General features: G+C 41.9%; 1 protein-coding gene across 12 annotated transcripts in view; it reads right to left on the bottom strand.

Annotated features, from left to right (window-relative positions):
- Window positions 1-20,416, bottom strand: part of FNTB (farnesyltransferase, CAAX box, subunit beta) — a 77,314-nt gene that overhangs the window by 55,178 nt on the left and 1,720 nt on the right. For 11 of the 12 annotated variants that reach the window (XR_012415861.1, XR_012415862.1, XR_012415863.1 and 8 more), the window contains exon 2: window positions 4,007-4,071. Coding sequence is in view for 5 of the 12 variants with exons in the window: in XM_005561502.4 (XP_005561559.1) it covers window positions 4,007-4,071 (65 nt within the window). In the remaining 7 variants the exon portion in view is untranslated. Of the gene's footprint in view, window positions 1-4,006; window positions 4,072-18,935; window positions 19,023-20,416 lie in introns of those variants that run through there. The other variant, XM_065548916.2, reaches the window with a different exon arrangement.

The following is a 20,416-nucleotide window of genomic DNA, read 5'->3' as shown; positions in this document are numbered from 1 at the left end:
AAAGCCACTTCCTCCCTGCAAACCTGGGCCATCCTGGGAAACATACATTTGATTGTGACAGATGAGAGGACAGGAGATTCAGTCCATTGTTAGTTCCTGGGGACTTTCTAAACTCACTAAAGCCAGGGGCCTCTCTAGTCAAAAAATAAGCACCTGGCATGTAAGTAATAAAGCAATTGAGGAAAGGTGAATTTATTTGTAAGACCTTGGAAAGAACAATAATAAGAAGAGAATACATCCTCTACCTGCTCAGGATCTGGGAACTTCTAAAATTGTATCACATACAGGAATGGCAGAAAACCCGGGAGCTAAGCAGGTGCCTGTGAGAGACCTGCCTTGAGAACTTTAACTCAGAGTATTCTGGCTTCAGAGCCATTGCCAGCACTTAACCTCCAGGGCTCTATTAGCACAGGGACATTATCAATATTTCTCACTTCTGAGGAGCACCAGGCTCCTGTGCCCAGGAGAAAACAAATTTAAAATTACATGTGAGATAGGTATCTGTGTAGTTTATGCATTTCAGGTTTCTTACTAAAGCCAAGGTGATACATGCAAAAGGGTACATTCAAAAGGGTGTGAAACTGTGACAATACCCACAGGGAAGAAAAAATGAATTTTCATGGGAAAGCAGGACATGAATAAACAAAACCATGAAAAGCATGGTCAAAAAGTTCCTTGGGACTGACTACCTCACTCCAGGTAGACAGTCTCAACTTTAGAGAAGAAAATAATTTCTGGGAAGGGGATTAATTGTAGAATGTACTGACATTCAGCTACAGCCTTGACTTTGAGCCCAGTCTGCTATTCAACTTTGGCCCTGGAACGCTGAAAAGGCAAATGCCGACTTCAGCATCATCACAGGCATCCCTGGACCTGTGCGTGGTCTGTGGTCCTGGGCGTGTGTGTGAGTCTGTCCCACTTGATCAGCATCATGACCTCAGACACACAAACAAGCCCTGCCGTCTAGATTTACTACTAACAGCTGACCATGCACTTTAGCTAACAGTGAAGGTTACTTCCTGCATTAAAGTGTCAGACTTTAAAATTTGGCTATTAAGATGTTAAATATTGAGACTGTGATAATAATTTAAAATTCTGATAAATTTTCTAATTTATTCTTATATCCTCGCTCATTCTATGATGGTGATGTTTGGCTTCAGCCTTATATTGATATGTTGATTTATATACTCAGCCATTCAGTCAAAATGTATAGTAGTTCCAACATGAATTAGCACCCTTTAAAACACTCAATTTCATAGGCAACAATGATAAAACAGGTAATTGTGAAATTCCTGAAACTAACCCAGAGCCCTGATATATTCTATTTCCACAAGGATCCAAGCCCAGGAGGAACACATTTTTTTCCCCACCCATACCTGACCTACTATCTATGAATCAGGGGATTTCACTCCTTTAATATCATCAACCATCACTCCCAAAAAACAACTGCTTCCTCCCAGACTATAACCTCCCATTTCCCCTCATATCTCAGTGTGAATAAAAGTCTTTCTTCAGCTCATGAGCTAAGGAAAAACAAATTTTCAAAAATGAATGAAAGAGACCAAGGGCTCTATCCTGATGGTAAATGAAAAGGGAATGTCAAATCATCAAAGGTTCGTGTAGGAAACAGAGGTTGTGTGTCCCCAGAGCCCAGGCAGTAGACAGTAACTCAGTCCAATCGGGTGAGTCATCGGCTTCAACTACAACAACAAAGCCCCTCTGAAAGCAATCACCCACACCCTCACCATGATGAAGCCTTGTCCCCTCTGGGGAAGCTAAGCTTGAACCAGCTTGTGCCTAGGGGCAGCGAACTGCCAAGGATACCGTTATATTTAAGAGTGCTGTTCTCCCAAGCTGTTTAAATAAATGGCGTCATTTGCTAATCTCTAGCTGTGTCTCATGACAAGAGGAATAATTCATTTTATTGAGGTCAGAGCATTGGGTTAATGCAGAGATTTGGTTTAGCAGTTAAGGGTAAGACTATACTACTAAGCTGATATTTTTCCTCCTTTCCTTCCCCAGGGAACGAAGACAAAGTTGACCCTCCCACCTGTCTTTCTCTATGAACACTTGCCTCTTCCAACTGTTTTCTGCCATGGCTAATCAGAAAAAGTTTCTTAAGGAAACGGTGGCAAAAAAAAAAAAAAAAGACACAAAGGTAACAAAGTTGGACCCATTTATAATGTTCTAGTAAGCGGAAGTACCTAGACACTGACTTGCTAGGATTGAGTCTGTTAGGAGATCTCAAGAAGTCAAGAGACATGAGGAAGGAGGAAAGGCTGAACTTCAGACCTGCAACTGACTTCCCAACCACAGTGAATCAGCCAGTGGCCTAACCACACTTTGTTCAGAGATGTCAAGGAAAAGTGTTCTCTTGGCCAGGTGCCGTGGCTCACAGCTGTAATCTCAGTACTTTGGGAGGACTGCTTGAGGCCAGGAGTTCAAGATAAGCCTGAGCAACACAGTGAGACCCCCATCTCTACAAAAAATAAAAACAAAAATAAGCTAGGCATGGTGATGCATTCCTATAGCCCCAACTACTGGGGAGGCTATACTGAAAGGATTCGCAGGAGTTCAAGGCTGTTGTGGGCTCTGATCAGGGTACTGCACTCCAGCCTGGGCAACAGAGCAAGACAGGGCAAGGCAGGGCAGGACAGCACAGGACAGGACAGGACGAGACAAGACAGACAGAAAGGAAAGAAAGTGAGAAAGAGAGAGAGAGAGAGAAAGAAAGAGAGAAAGAGAGAGGGAGAAAGAGAAGAGAGAGAGAGAGAGAGAGAGAAAGAGAGAAAGAAAGAGAAAGAAAGAAAGAAAGAAGGAAAGAAAGAAAGAAAAGAAAGACAGAAAAGAAAAGAAAGAAAGAGGAAGGAAGGAAGGAAGGAAGTTCCATCATTAAGATAAAATGGTGACCACACAGTTTTAGGCTACTGATCAATTTTGATGGCTGGAAATGTAACAAATAGTAGTTTCAAAGAAAGAATCTGTGACTGCATGAGAAGTACTAATACGAGAATGAAATAACCTTATGAAATTCTAGTGTGACATATTACAAAACACTGGAAGAGAAAATAAAGGTTCAAATTAAATAATAAATTTCTTCCTATAACTCCCTTTTCAAAATACCTGACCTCACAGGACTCAGAAGACTTCAACTTGCTAAGCTCCAAGGAAAACGAAAGGCATTCTATTTCTTGTTTGAAATTTCATCCTTGGGATATGCTACACAATTACTAACAGGGAGCAGACATGGAGAAACTCAAACTTCCCATGTTTTTCCAGTCAAATAATAATCTACATCAAAGAAATCCATCCCTTGCCATCTCCCTGAACTCTAAACGTGTTTCAAAGTGCAATACGGAAAAGAAAAATCTGGGCCGGGCACGGTGGCTCATGCCTGTAATCCCAGCACTTTGGGAGGTTGAGGCGGGTATATTACCTGAAGTCAGGAGTTTAAGATCAGACTGGCCAACACGGTGAAACCCTGTCTCTACTAAAAATACAAAAATTAGCCAAGTGTGGTAGTAGGCACCTGTAATCCCAGCTTCTTGAGAAGCTGAGGCAGGAGAATCACTTGAACCCAGGAGGCGGAGGTTCCAGGGAGCCGAGATCATGCCACTGCACCCCAGCCTGGGAAACAAGAGTGAAACTCTGTCTCCAAAAAAAAGAAAAAGAAAGAAAAAGAAAAACCTGAGAGTTCTCATCTGAAGACCAGAGCAGCAGGCCACCACTAAACAAAAATCTGGAATTCCCCTCTCCATCTTCAGACCTCAGAATCCAGACCCCATGTAACACCTGGCAACTCAGCTCGAGTGGAGAATCGCTCTAAACAGTATTCTACCAGAGGCAGGAGAGGGGGTCATAGCATATCCAGGTAGCCACAAGGACAAGAAACACCATTAGTGCAGCAGATGCTCCCCGTGGTTAGATTCCCTCAAGGAGGAAAGAAGAAAGGCTTCCGCAGGATGGTGCTTTCCCAGATCCCCTCAAACTCCTAACCACAGCTTACCTTGGTACAAGGTGGTTGAACTTGTAAGAACTGAAGACCTCTTGGATCTTTTCTTCTACTTTTGCCTGGAAAGGATGCAGGAGATAGGAGAGAGAAAACAAATACAGATGAGACCTCCATCAGCTTTTTCTTCCTATTGCCACAAATGCCTATTGGCGAGGGTTGGTTGGTATGGTTTGGAACTTCAGAGTACTGTTAAGACAGGGGTTCTGCAGGATGACAGGCTTAGGACAAGGCAAGAGGGAATCCCCTGTACCATGCTGGCATCACAATGGACTTTTCCAGAAACTGAATCCATAATATCCAAACTAATGGCAGTTTTGGTGTTTGGTTCCCTGGCACTAGTTACTCTGAGAGCAGATGAAGACAGATGTCTCTTGCTTGTGTAGGAGACCATATGCCACCCCGAAATATGCCTCAACGGCATAAGGATTATTTTGAGAAACTGCAGCTACAGGAGAAGCTCTGAAAACAGAGTATACCAGTCTGTGAGGGAAATTGACATCTATAAAGGAAATCTCCATTTGTGAGAGTGTTTCCCTCTCTGTACCAAAAGAGAAGGATGACTAAATCAGAGGAAACTGTTATCAATGGAGAAGGCACCTACTGAAATCTGCAAAACAAACCTTACTCTTATTTACCATACTTGTCCTGTTCACCTCCCCATAACTGGCTTCCCCCACAAACTTCTCTGTTTTTAGTTGAAAATGCTATATAAGCTGGAGTTCTAGATCACCTCTTTCAGAATTACTCATTTTCACCTGGGTATCTCCTATGTATACATGAAGTATACATGTTAACAAACTTCTGCTTGTTTTTCTTTTGTTACCCTGTTGTTTTGTTATAGAGGTTCCAGCCCAGAAATTAGAAGGGTAAAGGGAAAATGATTTTTTTTCCTCCCCTCCACTTCAAATATGTATTCTTCCTGCTCTATGAAGTTGTTTGGATGTTCATTAACTCACCACTCTCAAATACATAATTAGTTTCTGCCAACAGTCATGCTTCTTATTGTAAAACTGAACAGTTAAAATATTAAAATCATTTGGGAGATTTATAACATCAATTATTCCGAAACACCAAAACAAATAGCAAATTCTGGTCCTACGTCATGCACAGGACTCCACAGTCCCATAAAATGAAGGATCTCAGAAAGTCAGGTCACAAAAGAAATCAGATCTTTCTCTTCTGAAGACCACACCACAATGCTAAAACCAACCCACATGGTTGACAAAAATTGCAGGCTGGGTTCTGGACAGAAATACAGTTACAATTAAGCATGAATCAGGCTGCACTTCAGCCCACTTCCTGGTTGCTAAAAGTCTGACCATTTGTATCCCATCATTCCTATAGAGCCAGGATCTCTGACATTAGAATCATAAGACTTTTGTTGCCAGGCGCGGTGGCTCAAGCCTGTAATCCCAGCAATTTGGGAGGCCGAGACGGGCGGATCACGAGGTCAGGAGATCGAGACCATCCTGGCTAACACGATGAAACCCCGTCTCTACTAAAAATACAAAAAACTAGCCGGGCGAGGTGGCGGCGCCTGTAGTCCCAGCTACTCCGGAGGCTGAGGCAGGAGAATGGCGTGAATCCGGGAGGCGGAACTTGCAGTGAGCTGAGATCCGGCCACTGCACTCCAGCCTGGGCTACAGAGTGAGACTCTGTCTCACTTTTGTTTAAGGATCATCTAAGATATTTTTCAGACTTTGAAGTCCAGCAATCAGTTTGAAAACCCCCACAGAGGAACAGAATCTGCCTGAGAATACAGCTTCCTTATCTCCCTGTCAATAACTTCACCCTACATTTTTCAACCAATCAACAAACTCCACACTCCACACTTCAGCCTACTCCAAAACCCTTAAAAGCCCTAACCCCAAATTACTCAAAGAAGAGTTTGAGGATTCTTCCCATCTCCTCATGAGGTGACCCTATGACTAAACCTCCTTCTCTGCTGCAACCCCCATCTTTTTTTTTTTTTTTGAGACGGAGTCTCTGTCACCCAGGCCGGAGTACAGTGGCGCGATCTTGGCTCACAGCAACCTCCGCCTCTCGGTTTCAAGAGATTGTCCTGCCTCAGCCTCCCAAGTAGCTAGGATAACAGGTGCCCACCACCCCGCCCAGCTAATTTTTGTATTTTTAGTAGAGGCAGGCTTTCACCGTGTTGGCCAGGCTGGTCTCCAACTCCTGACGTCAGGTGATCCACCCACCTCGGCCTCCCAAAGTGCTGGGATTACAGGCATGAGCCACCACGCCCAGCCAACCCCTTGGTGTACTGACTTGCTGAGTGGTTTAGGCAACGGTTGTGGTCACAATGTGGTCTCATGGGAGAGCTCCTGTATACAAGGTATAGTAATGAGGGAGGGTCTGGTTAATAGGACTGGGATTCACCTTCCTTGGCATTCCTAGTCTTTGTAGTGAGACATGTTTTTGTTGAGATTTCAAGATACATAAAAATCTCCCTGGGAAACTTCAAAAATGAGTCATTTATTTCTGAAACACCCATTGAGGTAGAGCTCCTAGTCCCTTTGAGAAGCATGCAAGAATTATCTGTGATGATGAGGGGAGCAGTGATATGAATCATCTAAAATAGCAGCCAATCTAAAATTAATTTACATCTGGTTTTAGAACATGCTTTGATATTTGCTTCTGAACATGAATTTGAGGGATGATCTGTTTAAAAGGTTACAATACTTCAAAAACAGACTGACGTCACCATGAGAATTTGACTTGGGAGAAATAAGAAAGTTGTCCCAGAATCATCATAATTCTTTTTCCATTCCCGACACTCACGCAGCTAAAATAAAGCACCAGCCTAAATGAAACACAGACTGCATTTCTCAGTCATGCCTATAAGCTGAATGAGATAGAAAAATATACAAGAAATTGCTAAGATCATTAAAGATTTGCCTGTGATATACATCATCCCTCAATATCCATGGGGGATTGGTTCCAGGATCTCCCAGGATACCAAAATCTGTGGATGCTCAAGTCCTTGATATAAAATACTGGAGTATTTGCACAAAACCTATACCACCCTCCCATATAATCACAAATAGCTTAACTACAGGGATTCATTCTGAGAGACGCCTTCTTAGGTGATTTCATCATGGTGTGAACATCAGAGTATACTCACACCAACCTGGGTGCTACAGCCTACCACACACGTAGGCTGTATAGTGTGGCCTATTGCTCCTGGGCCACAGACCTGTACAGCATATTACTGCATTGAATACTGTAGGCAAATGTAACACAATAGTAAGCACCTGTCTATCTAAAAGTATCTAAACATAAAAAAGGTAGAGTGAAAATACAGTACTATCATCTTTCCAGACCACTGTGGTATATGTAGTCTGTTGATTGTTATATGGCACACGCCTGTATTTTAAATCATCTCTAGGTTACTTATAAAACCTCCTAGTACGATATAACTGCAATTGAGAAAAGAATAGCTCAGAGCAGTCTGAGTTATGTGAGGTATGCAAAATTTATCAGGCCCAGAGAGACCGAGTATAGGACTTCATTTATGCTCCCAACACCCATGTCCGGGGGCAGTTGTTTAAAGGCATTTCATTCCTCCCTAGCTGCCTCATCCATGTTTCTGGAATTTGTGATACAAAGAATAATGTATACCTTATGTAATTTTAATGTAAAGTCTTGGTAAACAATTTAGGAATAGCCTCTTCTTTTCCTTTATTTATTTTTCTTTCAGTCAGCTTTTTGGGTAACTATTCTTTTTTTCGAGACAGAGTCTTGTTCTGCCAGGCTGGAGTGCAGTGGCGCCATCTCAGCTCACTGCAACCTCCACCTTTAGGGTTCAAGTGATTCTCCTGCCTCAGCCTCCAGAGTAGCTGGGACTACAGGCGCATGCCACCATGCCCGGCGATTTTTTTTTTAATTTTTTGTAAAGACGGGGTTTCACCATGTTAGCCAGGATGGTCTCGATCTCCTGACCTTGTGATCCACCGGTCTCCGTCTCCCAAAGTGCTGGGATTACAGGCATGACCCACAGCACCTGGCCCTGGCTATTCTTGTCCTTTAAAAACCTACTTGTAACTGTTGCTAATTAAGAGTGTATAATCAGGGCAACTTGAATCTATGCTCTTGGGTTGCAATCTTCAAGCTTGGCCCAAATAAACTTTCTACTTACATTAACTTTGCCTCAGCTTCTTCCTTTTAGGTTAACATAATAACGAGAAAATAAGTCTGCACTTATTCAGTACAGACACAATTTTTTTTTCCAAATATTTTTGATCTGTGGTTGGCTGAATCCACAGATGGAGAACCCACGGATATGGAGGACCAACTGTACTGTTTCATCTAAGTGAGTTAATGAATTCTGAATGACACAAAATCAAGTGGGAAGAAAATTCACTTACTTTATCCCAATACAAGCCTATTAAAATCCATATGACTTAATAATATTCAAAGGCTAATGCATGAACCCACCTTCCCCTTAGCATTCTGGCACTTAAGATGCCTAGGCAGGAAAGCTCCCAGCCAGGAACTCCTTAATCAGAAGTCCCATCTTCAGCTTTCTTGTGGGAAAGCAGCCAAGTACTACGCAAGAAAAATGGAGGTTTATTTCTAAGCTAAGACACCTGACAAAAACAGAAATATGTCATACTGAAAGGTGGAAAATGCTTAAAATTTTCCCAACATAGTGTCCTTTTCTTTGGTGTTCCTAATCATTTCTTCAGAATGAACAAGTGATTTTCCAATGCAGTTAGTAACTGACTCATATCTGAAAAATCAAGTTATGAATTCTGATGACTGTGTATTACAGGTCAACTGTTCATAACAATGAATAATTGTCTCTTAAGAACTGGTAATATTCTGGTATATTTCTCTTTTTTTTCTTAACAGGTCCCATGGAGAACTAAGAACTAGTGTATTTTTTAACAGCTTTATTGAGATATAATTCATATACCATTCAACTCACTCATTTAAACTGCACAAATCAATGACTTCTAGCATATTCATAGATTTGTACATCCATTACCATCAATTATAGAACATTTCACTTCCCTGAAAAGTAACCCCACACCTCTTAAGCATCAAATCCAATTTATCATTCTCCCCACTGCTAACCACTAATTTACTTTCTTTGTTTTTGAGATGGAGTCTCACTCTTGCCCAGGCTGGAGTGCAGTGGTGTGATCTCAGCTCATTTCAACCTCTGCCTCCCAAGTTCAAACGATTCTCCTGCCTCAGCCTCCTAAGTAGCTGGGATTACAGGCACCCATGACCATGCCCGGCTAATTTTTTGTATTTTTAGTAGAGACAGGGTTTTGCCACGTTGGCCAGGTTGGTCTTGAACTCCTGACCTCAAGTGATCTGTGCGCACCTTTGCCTCCCAAAGTACTGGGATTACAGGCATGAGCCACCATGCCTGGCCCATTAGTTTACTTTCTATCTCTATAAATTTACCTGTTTGGAATTGTATATAAATGGAATCATAAAAGCTGTGGTCCTTTGTGGCTGGCTTCTTTCACAAACATGTTTTCAAAGCTCATCTATGCTGTAGCATGTACCAGTACTCCGTTTCTTTTTATTCACATTATTTCACCAAATAATATTCCATTGTGTAGATATATCACATTTCGTTTACCAGTTTATCAGCTGGTGGACATTTTGGCTGTTTCCATTTTTTGGCTATTAGGAATAATGCTGCTATGAATCACAGAAACCATTCCCCTTACTCAAGAAACAGGTTCTCCAGAAACTAAGCTAAACTTGTTTGAAATGTAAATTCTCAGGTATTCTCAGCAGAGACCTACTTAGCGGGCGGGGTCCACCCGACTTCTTTTCACAAGTCCTCCAGTGGATTCTGATGCAAAGCTAATGTTTGTGAACACTGTCAGAATCAAAATGGAGTCATTTGTGTTTAAAAATCCTGACAAATAAAGCCGGGGACAGCTATGAAGAGAGGGTTCTCATGCATCAATACCTGATTAACAAAAACTATCCCAAATGGTTCTGCAAAAACCACAACCCTGCACAAAGGTCATCACAACCTTACACAAAAAATATTTCCACGAGGACATCTGTCTAGCAATTAATTGCCTGTCCAATCTCAGACTGGTCACACTCGTTACTGATCCTTGTAGCCAATAATAATCATCTTAAAAGAATTATATAATCCTCTTTATTCCTTGAAAAACCTTTGTCTTCCTTTACCTCCTTGAATATGCACATAGTTTACTGTGGCACAAAGATTCCCATTGCAATACACTATTCCCAAATAAGTGTCATGTTCTTTTAGAGAGCCTCTCTCTGTTAATTTAGGTTGAAAGTTTGATAAAACAAGGTTTTTTTTTTTGTTTTTTTTTTTTGAGGAGTCTTGCTCTGTGGCCCAGACTGAAGTGCAGTGGCTCCGCCTCCCAGGTTTACGCCATTCTCCTGCCTCAGCCTCCCGAGTAGCTGGGACTACAGGCGCCTGCCACTTCGCCCGGCTAGTTTTTTGTATGTTTTAGTAGAGACGGGGTTTCACCGTGTTAACCAGGATGGTCTCAATCTCCTGACCTCGTGATCTGCCCGTCTCGGCCTCCCAAAGTGCTGGGATTACAGGCTTGAGCCACCGCGCCCGGCCAAAACGAGGTTTTTATTAGTGGCAATGGCCACTAAATTTCAGCTCAGAGGTTGATGCGTAAAGTTTTACCTCAAATAGTACTTTCTTCATTCATAATTAATTAAAAAAACAGTAACGTACTTTTCTTCTCAACTAGTAAAGGATAAACAAAGATAACAAACCTTTTCAAATGTTTAACAAACAAAAATTTATCCAAATAACCTAACATTTTGAATGTTCAGAAGACCAGAATATGCCACCTCAAAACATGACTGTAGGAGACCAGAATGTCTTCCCATGATAGGCTTCTTTGGCATAAGGATTATTTTGAACTGATTATTTTGAGAAACAGCAGACAAAGGAAAAGCTCTGAAAACAGAGTAGAAGTTACCCCATTTGTAAGGGAAAATTACATCTATAAAAGGAAATCTCCATTTGCCTCTCTTTCTGTACCAGGAAGACAAGGATGACTCTAAGCCACTAGGAACTCTTACCAATGGAGAAGGCACCAGGCATGCCTAAATCTGCATAACAAATCTTATCCTTGTTTACTGTGCTTTTCCTGGTCACCTCCCCATTCCGAGCCTCCCCAACATCCTTCTTTGTTTCAGCTGAACATGGTAGTTAAACCTGAAGTCTATGCCACCTCTTTGAGATTTACTCATTTTGTAATTGCCCAACGGGTTCTTCCTGCTTGCTGCACAGACAAAACCAATTCACTGAGACCATAGCCTTGCAATAAAGAAAGACTTTAACTGACATGCAGCTGCCCACACCATGCTAGAGACAGAGTTACTACTCAAATCAATTTTCCCGAAGGTTTGGAGGTTTTTCAAGGATGGTTTGGTGGGCAGAGGGTTAGGGAATGGGAATGTTGGTTGGTTGGGGATGAAATCATAGGGGTGTGGAAGGAAGATGGTTCTCCTGCACTGACTCAGCCTCTGGGTGGGGCCACAGGACCTGTTTGTGTGGAGTCAGCCAGTCAGAAACACAAAATCTGAAAAGACATCCCAAACGGCCAATCTTAGGTTCTGCAATTGGGATGTTATCTACAGGGGTAATTGAGAAAGCTCTAAATCTTGTGACCTCCAGAATAATCGCTGGTTATCCTTTACACCTACATCTCAGCAGAAATCAGGACCCTCTCACAATCCTAAAGGGAGATTGTCTTTGCAAAATTATGACCATAAGAGAAATCTGACAAGACTCCAACCAATCAAGAAAGACTTCGTTTCTACTTTTTTTTAATGTGAAATGAAAAAAGGCAAAATGACAGTGTGACAATTTATGTGAATTTTTAAAAACATGCACAAATCCAGTTGTTTATGAATGCATAAAAGGATTAAAAGTGAAGTGGAAGGATGCACACACAACTCATGATAAGGGCTGCTTCTGGAACGGGTGAGAGGCACACTGAACTAGGGATAGGGTTAAAGGAGGCTTTGGCTATATTTCTAATTGCTTTCCTTTAAACAGAAAAGATGTTAGCAACTGATAATTCTCAGTTACAGAAAAATGGCTGTTAATTACATTATCATACTTTTGTTAACCATAAATTCCTTAAAAAAAAAAAAAAAGGAAAAGGATTTCAAAGTGCTTAGTTTTATGATGCCTCATCCCCTACACCTACATAGATAGGCAGGTCACAACATACGCAGAAGCTGTGTTCTCAAAGTTCATTGGTTTTTAGACCTTATTCGTTTTCCCATCAACAGAACGTTATACCTGTTAGGTTCCAAGGCCAGCCCTCGCAGTATTTAATGTATAACCTAACAAATGTTAAGCCTACCAGTACCTTTCTCACCTTCTCTAATCATGAGATAACTAATCACTCAGGATATGGCAAAGAGGGAACACAAGAGTTGAGTTTACCCCTGCTTCTGATAGGGCACAGGCCAGATGTTTCTTTTCTTTTCTTTCTTACTTTCTCTCTCCTCTGTTTCTTTCTTATAATAGAGATGGACTTCACCCTGTTGCACAGGCTGGTCTCAAATTCCTGGCCTCAAGCAGTTCTCCTGCCTAAGCCTCCCAAAGTGCTGGGATTACAGGCATGAGCCACTGTGCCCAGCCCAGCCTTGGTTGTTTCTTTTCTTTTTTCTTCTTCTTTATTCTTTTTTTTTTTTTTTTTTTTGAGACAGAGTTTTGCTTTTGTCACGCAAGCTGGAGTGCAATGGCATGATCTCAGCTCACTGCAACCTCCACCTCCCAGGTTCAAGTGATTCTCCTGCCTCAGCCTCCTGAGTAGCTGGGACTACAGATACCTGCCACCAAGCCTGGCTAATTTTTGTATTTTCAGTAGAGACAGGGTTTCACCAAGTTGGCCAGGCTGGACTGGAACTCTTGACCTCAGGTGATTCACGTGCCTCAGCCTCCCAAAGTGCAGGGATTACAGATATGAGCCACTGCACATGGCCCCAGGTTAGGTGTTTCTATGTACAGAATATTTTCAAGTTGTTGGTCAGGCTTTATACCTACATATATATACATACATACACATATATGCACACGTGTATATAATATATAATATATACATGTATAATATACATATATATCTTTAAAATATATAATATAAACTAAGTATGTATCAATTTATAAACTATACACATACATATGACATAAACTAATGATATAAGGATGTTTTGGTCAACAGTGGACCAAATATTCCACGGTAGTCCCGTAAGACTATGATGGAGCTGAAAAATCCCTACGGCCTAGTAATACAGCCTTCATAATGTAGCACAAAGCACTACTCACATGCCTGTGGTGACGGCTGGTGTAAACAAACCTACTGCACTGCCAGTGTTATAAAAGTATAACACATACAATTATGTACAGTACATAACACTTGATAACAATAATAAACTACATTACTAATTCATATATTTACTATACTATACTTTATATTATTTTAGAGTGTATCTCTACTTATTAAAAAAATAAACTATAAAACAGCCTTAGGCAGGTCCTTCAGGAGGAATTCCTGCAGAAGGCACTGTTATCCTAGGAGATGACAGCTCCATCCTATTATTGTCCCTGAAGGCCTTCCAGTGGGAGGAGATGTGGAGATGGAAGGCAGTGACACTGACTATCCTGACCCTGTGTAGGTCCAGGCTAATGTGTGCGTTTGTGTCTTAGTTTTTAACAAAAAAGTTTAAAAGGTAAAAAGAAAGTGAAAAAATTTAAAAGGAGAAAACCGCTTACAGAATAAGAATATACAGAAAATATTTTTGTACGGCAGTACAATGTGCTTGTGTTTTAAACTGTTATCACAAAAGAGTCAAAAAGCTGTAAAAAAAATTTTTAAGTTTATAAAGTAAATAACTTACAGTATGCTAAGTTTATTATTGCAAGAAAAAAGCGTATGAATAAATTTAGTGTAGCTGAAGCATACCGTGTTTATTTTTATTTTTCATGTCTGTTCAGTAAGCGTACAGTATTTATAAAGTCTATAGTAGCGTACACTCATATCCTAGGCCTTCACATCCACTCACCGCTCACTCACTCACTCACCCAGAGCAACTTCCAGTCCCGCAAGCGCCATTCATGCTGAGTTCCCTAGATAGGTCTACCATTTTTATCTTTTATAACGTATTTTTAGTTTACCTTTTCTATATTTAGATATGTTTAGATACAAAAATATTTACCATTGTGTTCCAATTGCCTGCAGTATTTAGTACAGTAACATGCTGTATAGGTTTGCAGCCCAGGAGCAACAGGCTATACCTTATAGCCTAGGTGTGTAGTAGGCTATGCCATCTACATGTGTTAAGTACACTCTATGATGTTCACACGACAAGGAAATTTCCTACTGACAATGTATTTCTACTGTTATTAAGTGATATATAACTATATGTATATTAGTTTGTATTGTTTGATGATGGAGAGATTGTGTTAAACTCTAGGGGCCAGGGATCAAGTAACTGTACTAGAGTCCCCAAGACTTAGGTGCCATGGCAACAAATAAAAGAAGAGCTAACCAAAAGGCTGCATTCTCGACAGCTCTGTTTAAAAGATATTTCATGGCCAGGTGCGGTGGCTCACGCCTGTAATCCCAGCACTTTAGGAGGCCGAGGCGGGAGGATTACGAGGTCGGGAGATCGAGACCATCCTGGCTAACACGGTGAAACCCCGTCTCTACTAAAGAATACAAAAAATTAGCCGGGCGTAGTGGCGGGTGCCTGTAGTCCCAGCTACTCGGGAGGCTGAAGCAGGAGAATGGCGTGAACCCAGGAGGCGGAGCCTGCAGTGAGCCGAGATCGCACCACTGTACTCCAGCCCGGGCGACAGAGCAAGACTGTCTCCAAAAAAAAAAAAAAAAAGATATTTCATGGAGTTTTTCATTTAATCAATAGAAATTCAATCAATAGGCCAGGCATGGTAGCTCAACGCCTGTAATCCCAGCACTTTGGGAGGTGGAAGCGGGTGGATCATTTGAGGTCAGGAGTCTGAGACCAGCCTGGCCAACATGGTGAAACCCCATCTTTACCAAAATACAAAAATTAGCCGGGCGTGGTGGCACATGCCTGTAATCCCAGGTACTCGGGAGCCTGAGGCAGGAGAATCACTTGAACCCGGGAGGCAGAGGTTACGATGAGCGGAGATTGCGCCACTGCACTCTAGCCTGGGCAACGAGAGTGAAACTCTGTCTCAAAAAAAAAAAAAAAAAGAGAAAGAAATCCAATCAATAAAAGCAGAGAATAGTTTCCATTCAGTAAGTGGTAAACAACAACTAATGCATTTGGCACTTTCTCTTTCAGAGCTTCTATCTAAAGCCAATCTCAGGAGGTACCAACTTTCATACCAGGCACTATCACTTCCCTGCTTCCTAAATCTCCCTCCTATCCCAGAGACAGACTGTTTCAGAAAGTAGATTTGCTGCCTATGATTCACGTCATTGAAGCTACAGTAAAAGAGTCATTAATATATGAAATACAAGGCAAGACTTTTCAAAAAAAACTATCCCTCAGAAAATACAAGTCACTTTATATTCAAATACTTACAAAGTACTTCTTGCTGTAGGAAGTTTTTCAATTTATTTGTTTTAAATATGAAGTACCAGCTGGGAATGACACAATAGCCTAAAACCACCTCAGTTAAGGTGTGGTTTGGGATGCTTTGGCTACTGGTAATCAGTGAAACGAGATAAATTAAACACAAATTTAGTAATTATTCCTGGAGATATAAACTCACACTTTCATGTGCAAACTGCCATTGTAAGGCCAGCCTTTTGTTTATTCATTTTTTACTTTTTTTTAGACACAGAGTCTCACACTGTTGCCCAGGCTGTCTGGAATTTGTGGGCTTAAGCTAACCACCCACCTGGCCTTCCAAAGTGCCAGGATTACAGGTATCAGTCACCATGCCTGGCCAGTAAACCAACGTTTTAAAGATCATTTTAGTCAGCGCGGTGGCTCATGCCTGTAATCCTAGCACTTTGGGAGCCCAAGGCAGGCGGATAGCTTAAGTTCAGGACCAGCCTGGGCAACACAGCGAAACCCTGTCTCTACAAAACAATACAAAAAGTAGCCGAACATGGTAGCGCACGCCAGTAGTTCCAGCTACTCAAGAGGCTGAGGTGGGAGGATCACTTGAGCCTGGAAATTTGCTGCAGTGAGCTATGATCATGCCACTGCACTCCAGCCTAGGCAAGAGTGAGACCCTGTCTTTAAAAAAAAGGAGACCATTTGAAAAAGTAATAAAGTGGTTAAGTTGCAGTGACCACAAATATATACCAACTGGACATATTGTAAAAAAAAAAAAAAAAATTCTAGGCTCACGTCTGTAATCCCAACACTTTGGTAAGCCAAGGCTGCAGTGAATGGTGACTGCATCACCACACTCCAGCCTGGGCGACAAAGTGAGACACTGTCTTCAAAAAAAAGTCTAATGTTATGCAAGTGGATACTTGTAACTTGGAATAAACTATTCAGTGGTAACACCTTATTCATATTCAAAAAGGATGTATCTCAAGAACTGAACATGTGGTCCGGAAATCCATATTGGCTGACTCAAAAAGTGGCTCCAGTGATGATTAAAAATAGTGAAGTCAAAGATGCATGTGAAGAGTCTGAAAAGATACATTTTATAAATAAGAGGAGGAGGAAAACCAGCATTTCTAAATTAGTGTTACTTTACAAAGTAGGTGATTTTAAGTAGGTATATGGACCCAAATTTAAATGTAAATTATGTAAGCAGGTCTTTTTCACTTATATACCTAAAGGTACATGTATTTTAAACTTAACCAAAAACAACCTTTTGGACTTTTTAATGGGGAAATTTGATATGCAGGATTACTTTACACTTGGGCAATATTGAATTTCAATAAAATAAAATGGATTCAGAAAGCTAGCCAACTGACCACTTAACCAAGTAGAGGACCAGTTCCTTCTATCAGAGGCATAAAAAATGGGGAAGTTTTATCATATTTAGTGATTTGTTCCACCTCTGTTTACTAATATTTTGGATCCTATAAGCTGAAACAAGTCAACAGCAGGTCAGGATTCTGTTCCGCTGCTCCCTCCTTAGGATATGTGGTGGCCCACTGCCTAAACCTGAAGCCAGCACATCACCTGCCTCTCAACACCCTGATGGGGGCCCACCTGCCCATCTCACCTCATTTCCTACCACGTCCAACCTGCACCCACCATTCCTGGTAAGCCGTCTTACTGCCCCCAGTCAAGCCTGAGCCTTCCCTCAAAACAGCTCCCCCTCCTAGAATGGCTGCCCCGAACTCTAATTTTTACAGCCCTACCCAGTTCCACGTTCTCCATGAAGTCATCCTGACCACCTCAGCCCACACAGATGGCTTTTCAACTCCCTAAAATCCTCGTGCAAAGCAGTCATAATTTAGCACTCTGTGACTGCCTATTTTTTTGAGATGGAGTCTTGCTCTGTCACCCAGGCTTCAGTGCAATGGTGCAATCTCGGCTCACTGCAACTTCCGCCTCCCAGGTTCAAGAGATTCACCTGCCTCAGCGTCCTGAGTAGCTGGGATTACAGGTGTGCACCACCACGCCTAGCTAATTTTTGTATTTTTTTAGTAGAGATGGGGTTTCACTATGTTGGCTAGCCTAGTCTCAAACTCCTGACCTCCAGTGATCCGCCTGCCTCAGCCTCCCAAAGTGCCAGGATTACAGGAGTGAGCCACCGCACTCGGCCTTCCAGCATATTCTTTTTCATCTAAGATAAAAGAATTTTGAGGGCAGGGATCAGGACTAATAATTCTCTAATATTCCCCTCAGAGTTCAAGTTACTTGATGGACAATGAACCATGCCAATGGTTCAATGACACCATGCCATTTCAAGTGGAGGATGCTTTTGCCTCTGTTCAAAGACAAACTAAAAGAAAAACAGTAGTATCTTTTGTAAACACCTGTTTTTGGCAAGGCTGTTGCCTCTGAGACTATCAGTATTAACCTACTGGCCTGAATCAGAGTGTTTGCAATGGGATGATTCCAGATGGCACAATAAGGCAGGCAGGCACTAACAATACAACCACATCTTGTTCTCTAGTGTCACGAAAGGCCCTCCCTGCATCTGCATTAACAAAATAGCTTAGCAAGGTAGAGACCCTCATAAAAATATCCAGAGCTGACCATTTCTCATTACCTCTACTACCGTCACTGTGAGCTAAGCCACCGTCACCTCTCCCAGGATACTGCAATAGCCTCCTAACTGGTTTCCCTGCATCCACCCTCACTCCCCACCATCTACTCTTGACAGTAACCTAAATGAGTCTGTTAAAATGCTAGTCAGATGTGTCACTCCCCTGCTGAAAACCCTCTGATCATGGATCAGTCTAAGTCCTGGCAGGAAACAGATGGCACAAAGTGGGTGATTTGAGGAGAGTTTATAAAGGAACTATTTACAAAGATGTGGGCAGGTGTAGGGAAACCACAAGAGAAAATGCAGTATCTGGAGCTGGTAAATTAGGGGTACCTGAACTCCTCATAGACCTGAGGGTGTGAAGAATGGAGAGGGAGGGAGACAAAGAGCTCAGAGAAGGCACGTGACAGGAAATGTGACCCTAAGACTAAGGAAACCCCAGCCCACACAAGCCTGCAGGAGGGAAGAAATACAACGGTCTCATTCTTCTCCTTCTCAGCCACCCCCAGCAATACTTCCCATGGCCTGCAGTCATAAAGCAAGGAAACCTGTCAGCGCAGGGCCCCCTCCTGGGGCACATCTACAGAGCAGGCTGGAAAAAGGCCAAGTGAATGTGGGGCAGTAAATGGCAGGTATACAGCCAAGTGGCTCCCCATCTCAGTCAGGATATTTTAAAGTACTTCCAAGGGCCAGTGTGAGGCCCTACATGATCCGACCCATCTCCTATTCTCTGGTTTGCTAAGCCCCCGTGCTCACCAGGCATTCTGCTGCCTTGGTCCTTTGTGCTTGCTGCTTTCTCTGCCCAGAATACTCTCGCACCAGATTCATGATGGCTTCCTCCCTCATCTGAGACTTCAGGTCTCAGATCACATGTGTTGTCACAGAGGGTTCCCCTTACCACCTTATATGAAGACATCCCTTGCTCCCACCCCACCCATTCCTGACACACCCTATCCCCTCTATCCCAAGGTGTTACTCTCCACAGCACTTCTAATTAACATTTTATATTGAGATAGCTATAGATATTATCTCTTTTAATTGACTGCTTCATTGGCCTAGAAACAGTTTTATAAAGGCATCAACTTGGCCTCTTTTGTTTAACGACTTATGCCGAGTGTCTAGAACAGTACCTGGCTTGTAGAAGGCGCTCAAGTATTTGCTGAATGAATGAAAATCAACGAATGGAACAGAGGACTCACAGCTAAGGACTCCTTCTACTATTTATAGGTTTAACTCCTATTACCAAATTATTGCTTAACAAATAAACTGAGTCTTCTGATAATCAGATAGGAAGCAGGTAACAAGCATGTAATTTTTTTTTTTTAATTTAAAAAGTTTTTGTCTTAAATAGACATGGGGTCTTGCTATGTTGCCCAGGCCAGTACCAAAATCAGTATAGTCGTTTTTTGTTTTAAGAGACAGGGTTTTACTGTGTTGCCCAGTACAGTGGCTCGATCATGGCTCATCTGTGAACTCCTGGGCTCAAATGATCCTCCCACCTCAGCCTCCCAAGTAGCTAGGACTACAGGTGCATACCACCACACCCAACTATATATATATTTTTTTCTTTTTTTGGTAGAGACAGGGTCTTGTTATGTTGCCCAAGTTGGTCTCCTGGGCTCAGGTGATCTCACCTTGAACTCCCAACATGCTGGGATTACAGGTGTCAGTCATCAATTTGTTTTTACTGGCAATGGCACAAAATTGAGCTATTAGTAAATGGAAGCTTTAGTCAAAACTGAAAGAGTAATAGTATATCCTCTGTAAATAACTTCTCCTAACAAGGTTGTTACTTTTGATGAATGTATCATCATTAACCTACCAACGTGGTAGGTCTCTAAACCTCAGTCTTCTCATCCATAAAAAGTGTAAGGATTGAATGATACCATGTGTGGAGAGCATTTAGCACTGTGCTGAGACTTAATAAATGGTCACTAAGATGATTATTAAAACAGTGAGGCAGCCACAAAAATGAGATACAACATTATCTTCCTACTACCTGAAAGTGTTCATCCTAGACTCTAATAATGTGTGCTGGAATAACAACACGAAAAAGAAATATAAGATTCTTTACTGTCTGCCATACCGTTGGGTCTAGATTTGAAAGATGCTTGCACCACGCATAGTGGCTCATGACTGTAATCCCAGCACCCTGGGAGGCCAAGGAGGGCAGATCACTTGAGGTCAGGAGTTCAAGACCAGCCTGGCCACACAGTGAAATCTGTCTCTACTAAAAT

The sequence above is a fragment of the Macaca fascicularis genome, chromosome 7, assembly GCF_037993035.2.
Source record: "Macaca fascicularis isolate 582-1 chromosome 7, T2T-MFA8v1.1".
Classification (NCBI taxonomy): Eukaryota; Metazoa; Chordata; class Mammalia; order Primates; family Cercopithecidae; genus Macaca; species Macaca fascicularis.
This window is presented reverse-complemented; position numbering and strand designations above follow the sequence as displayed.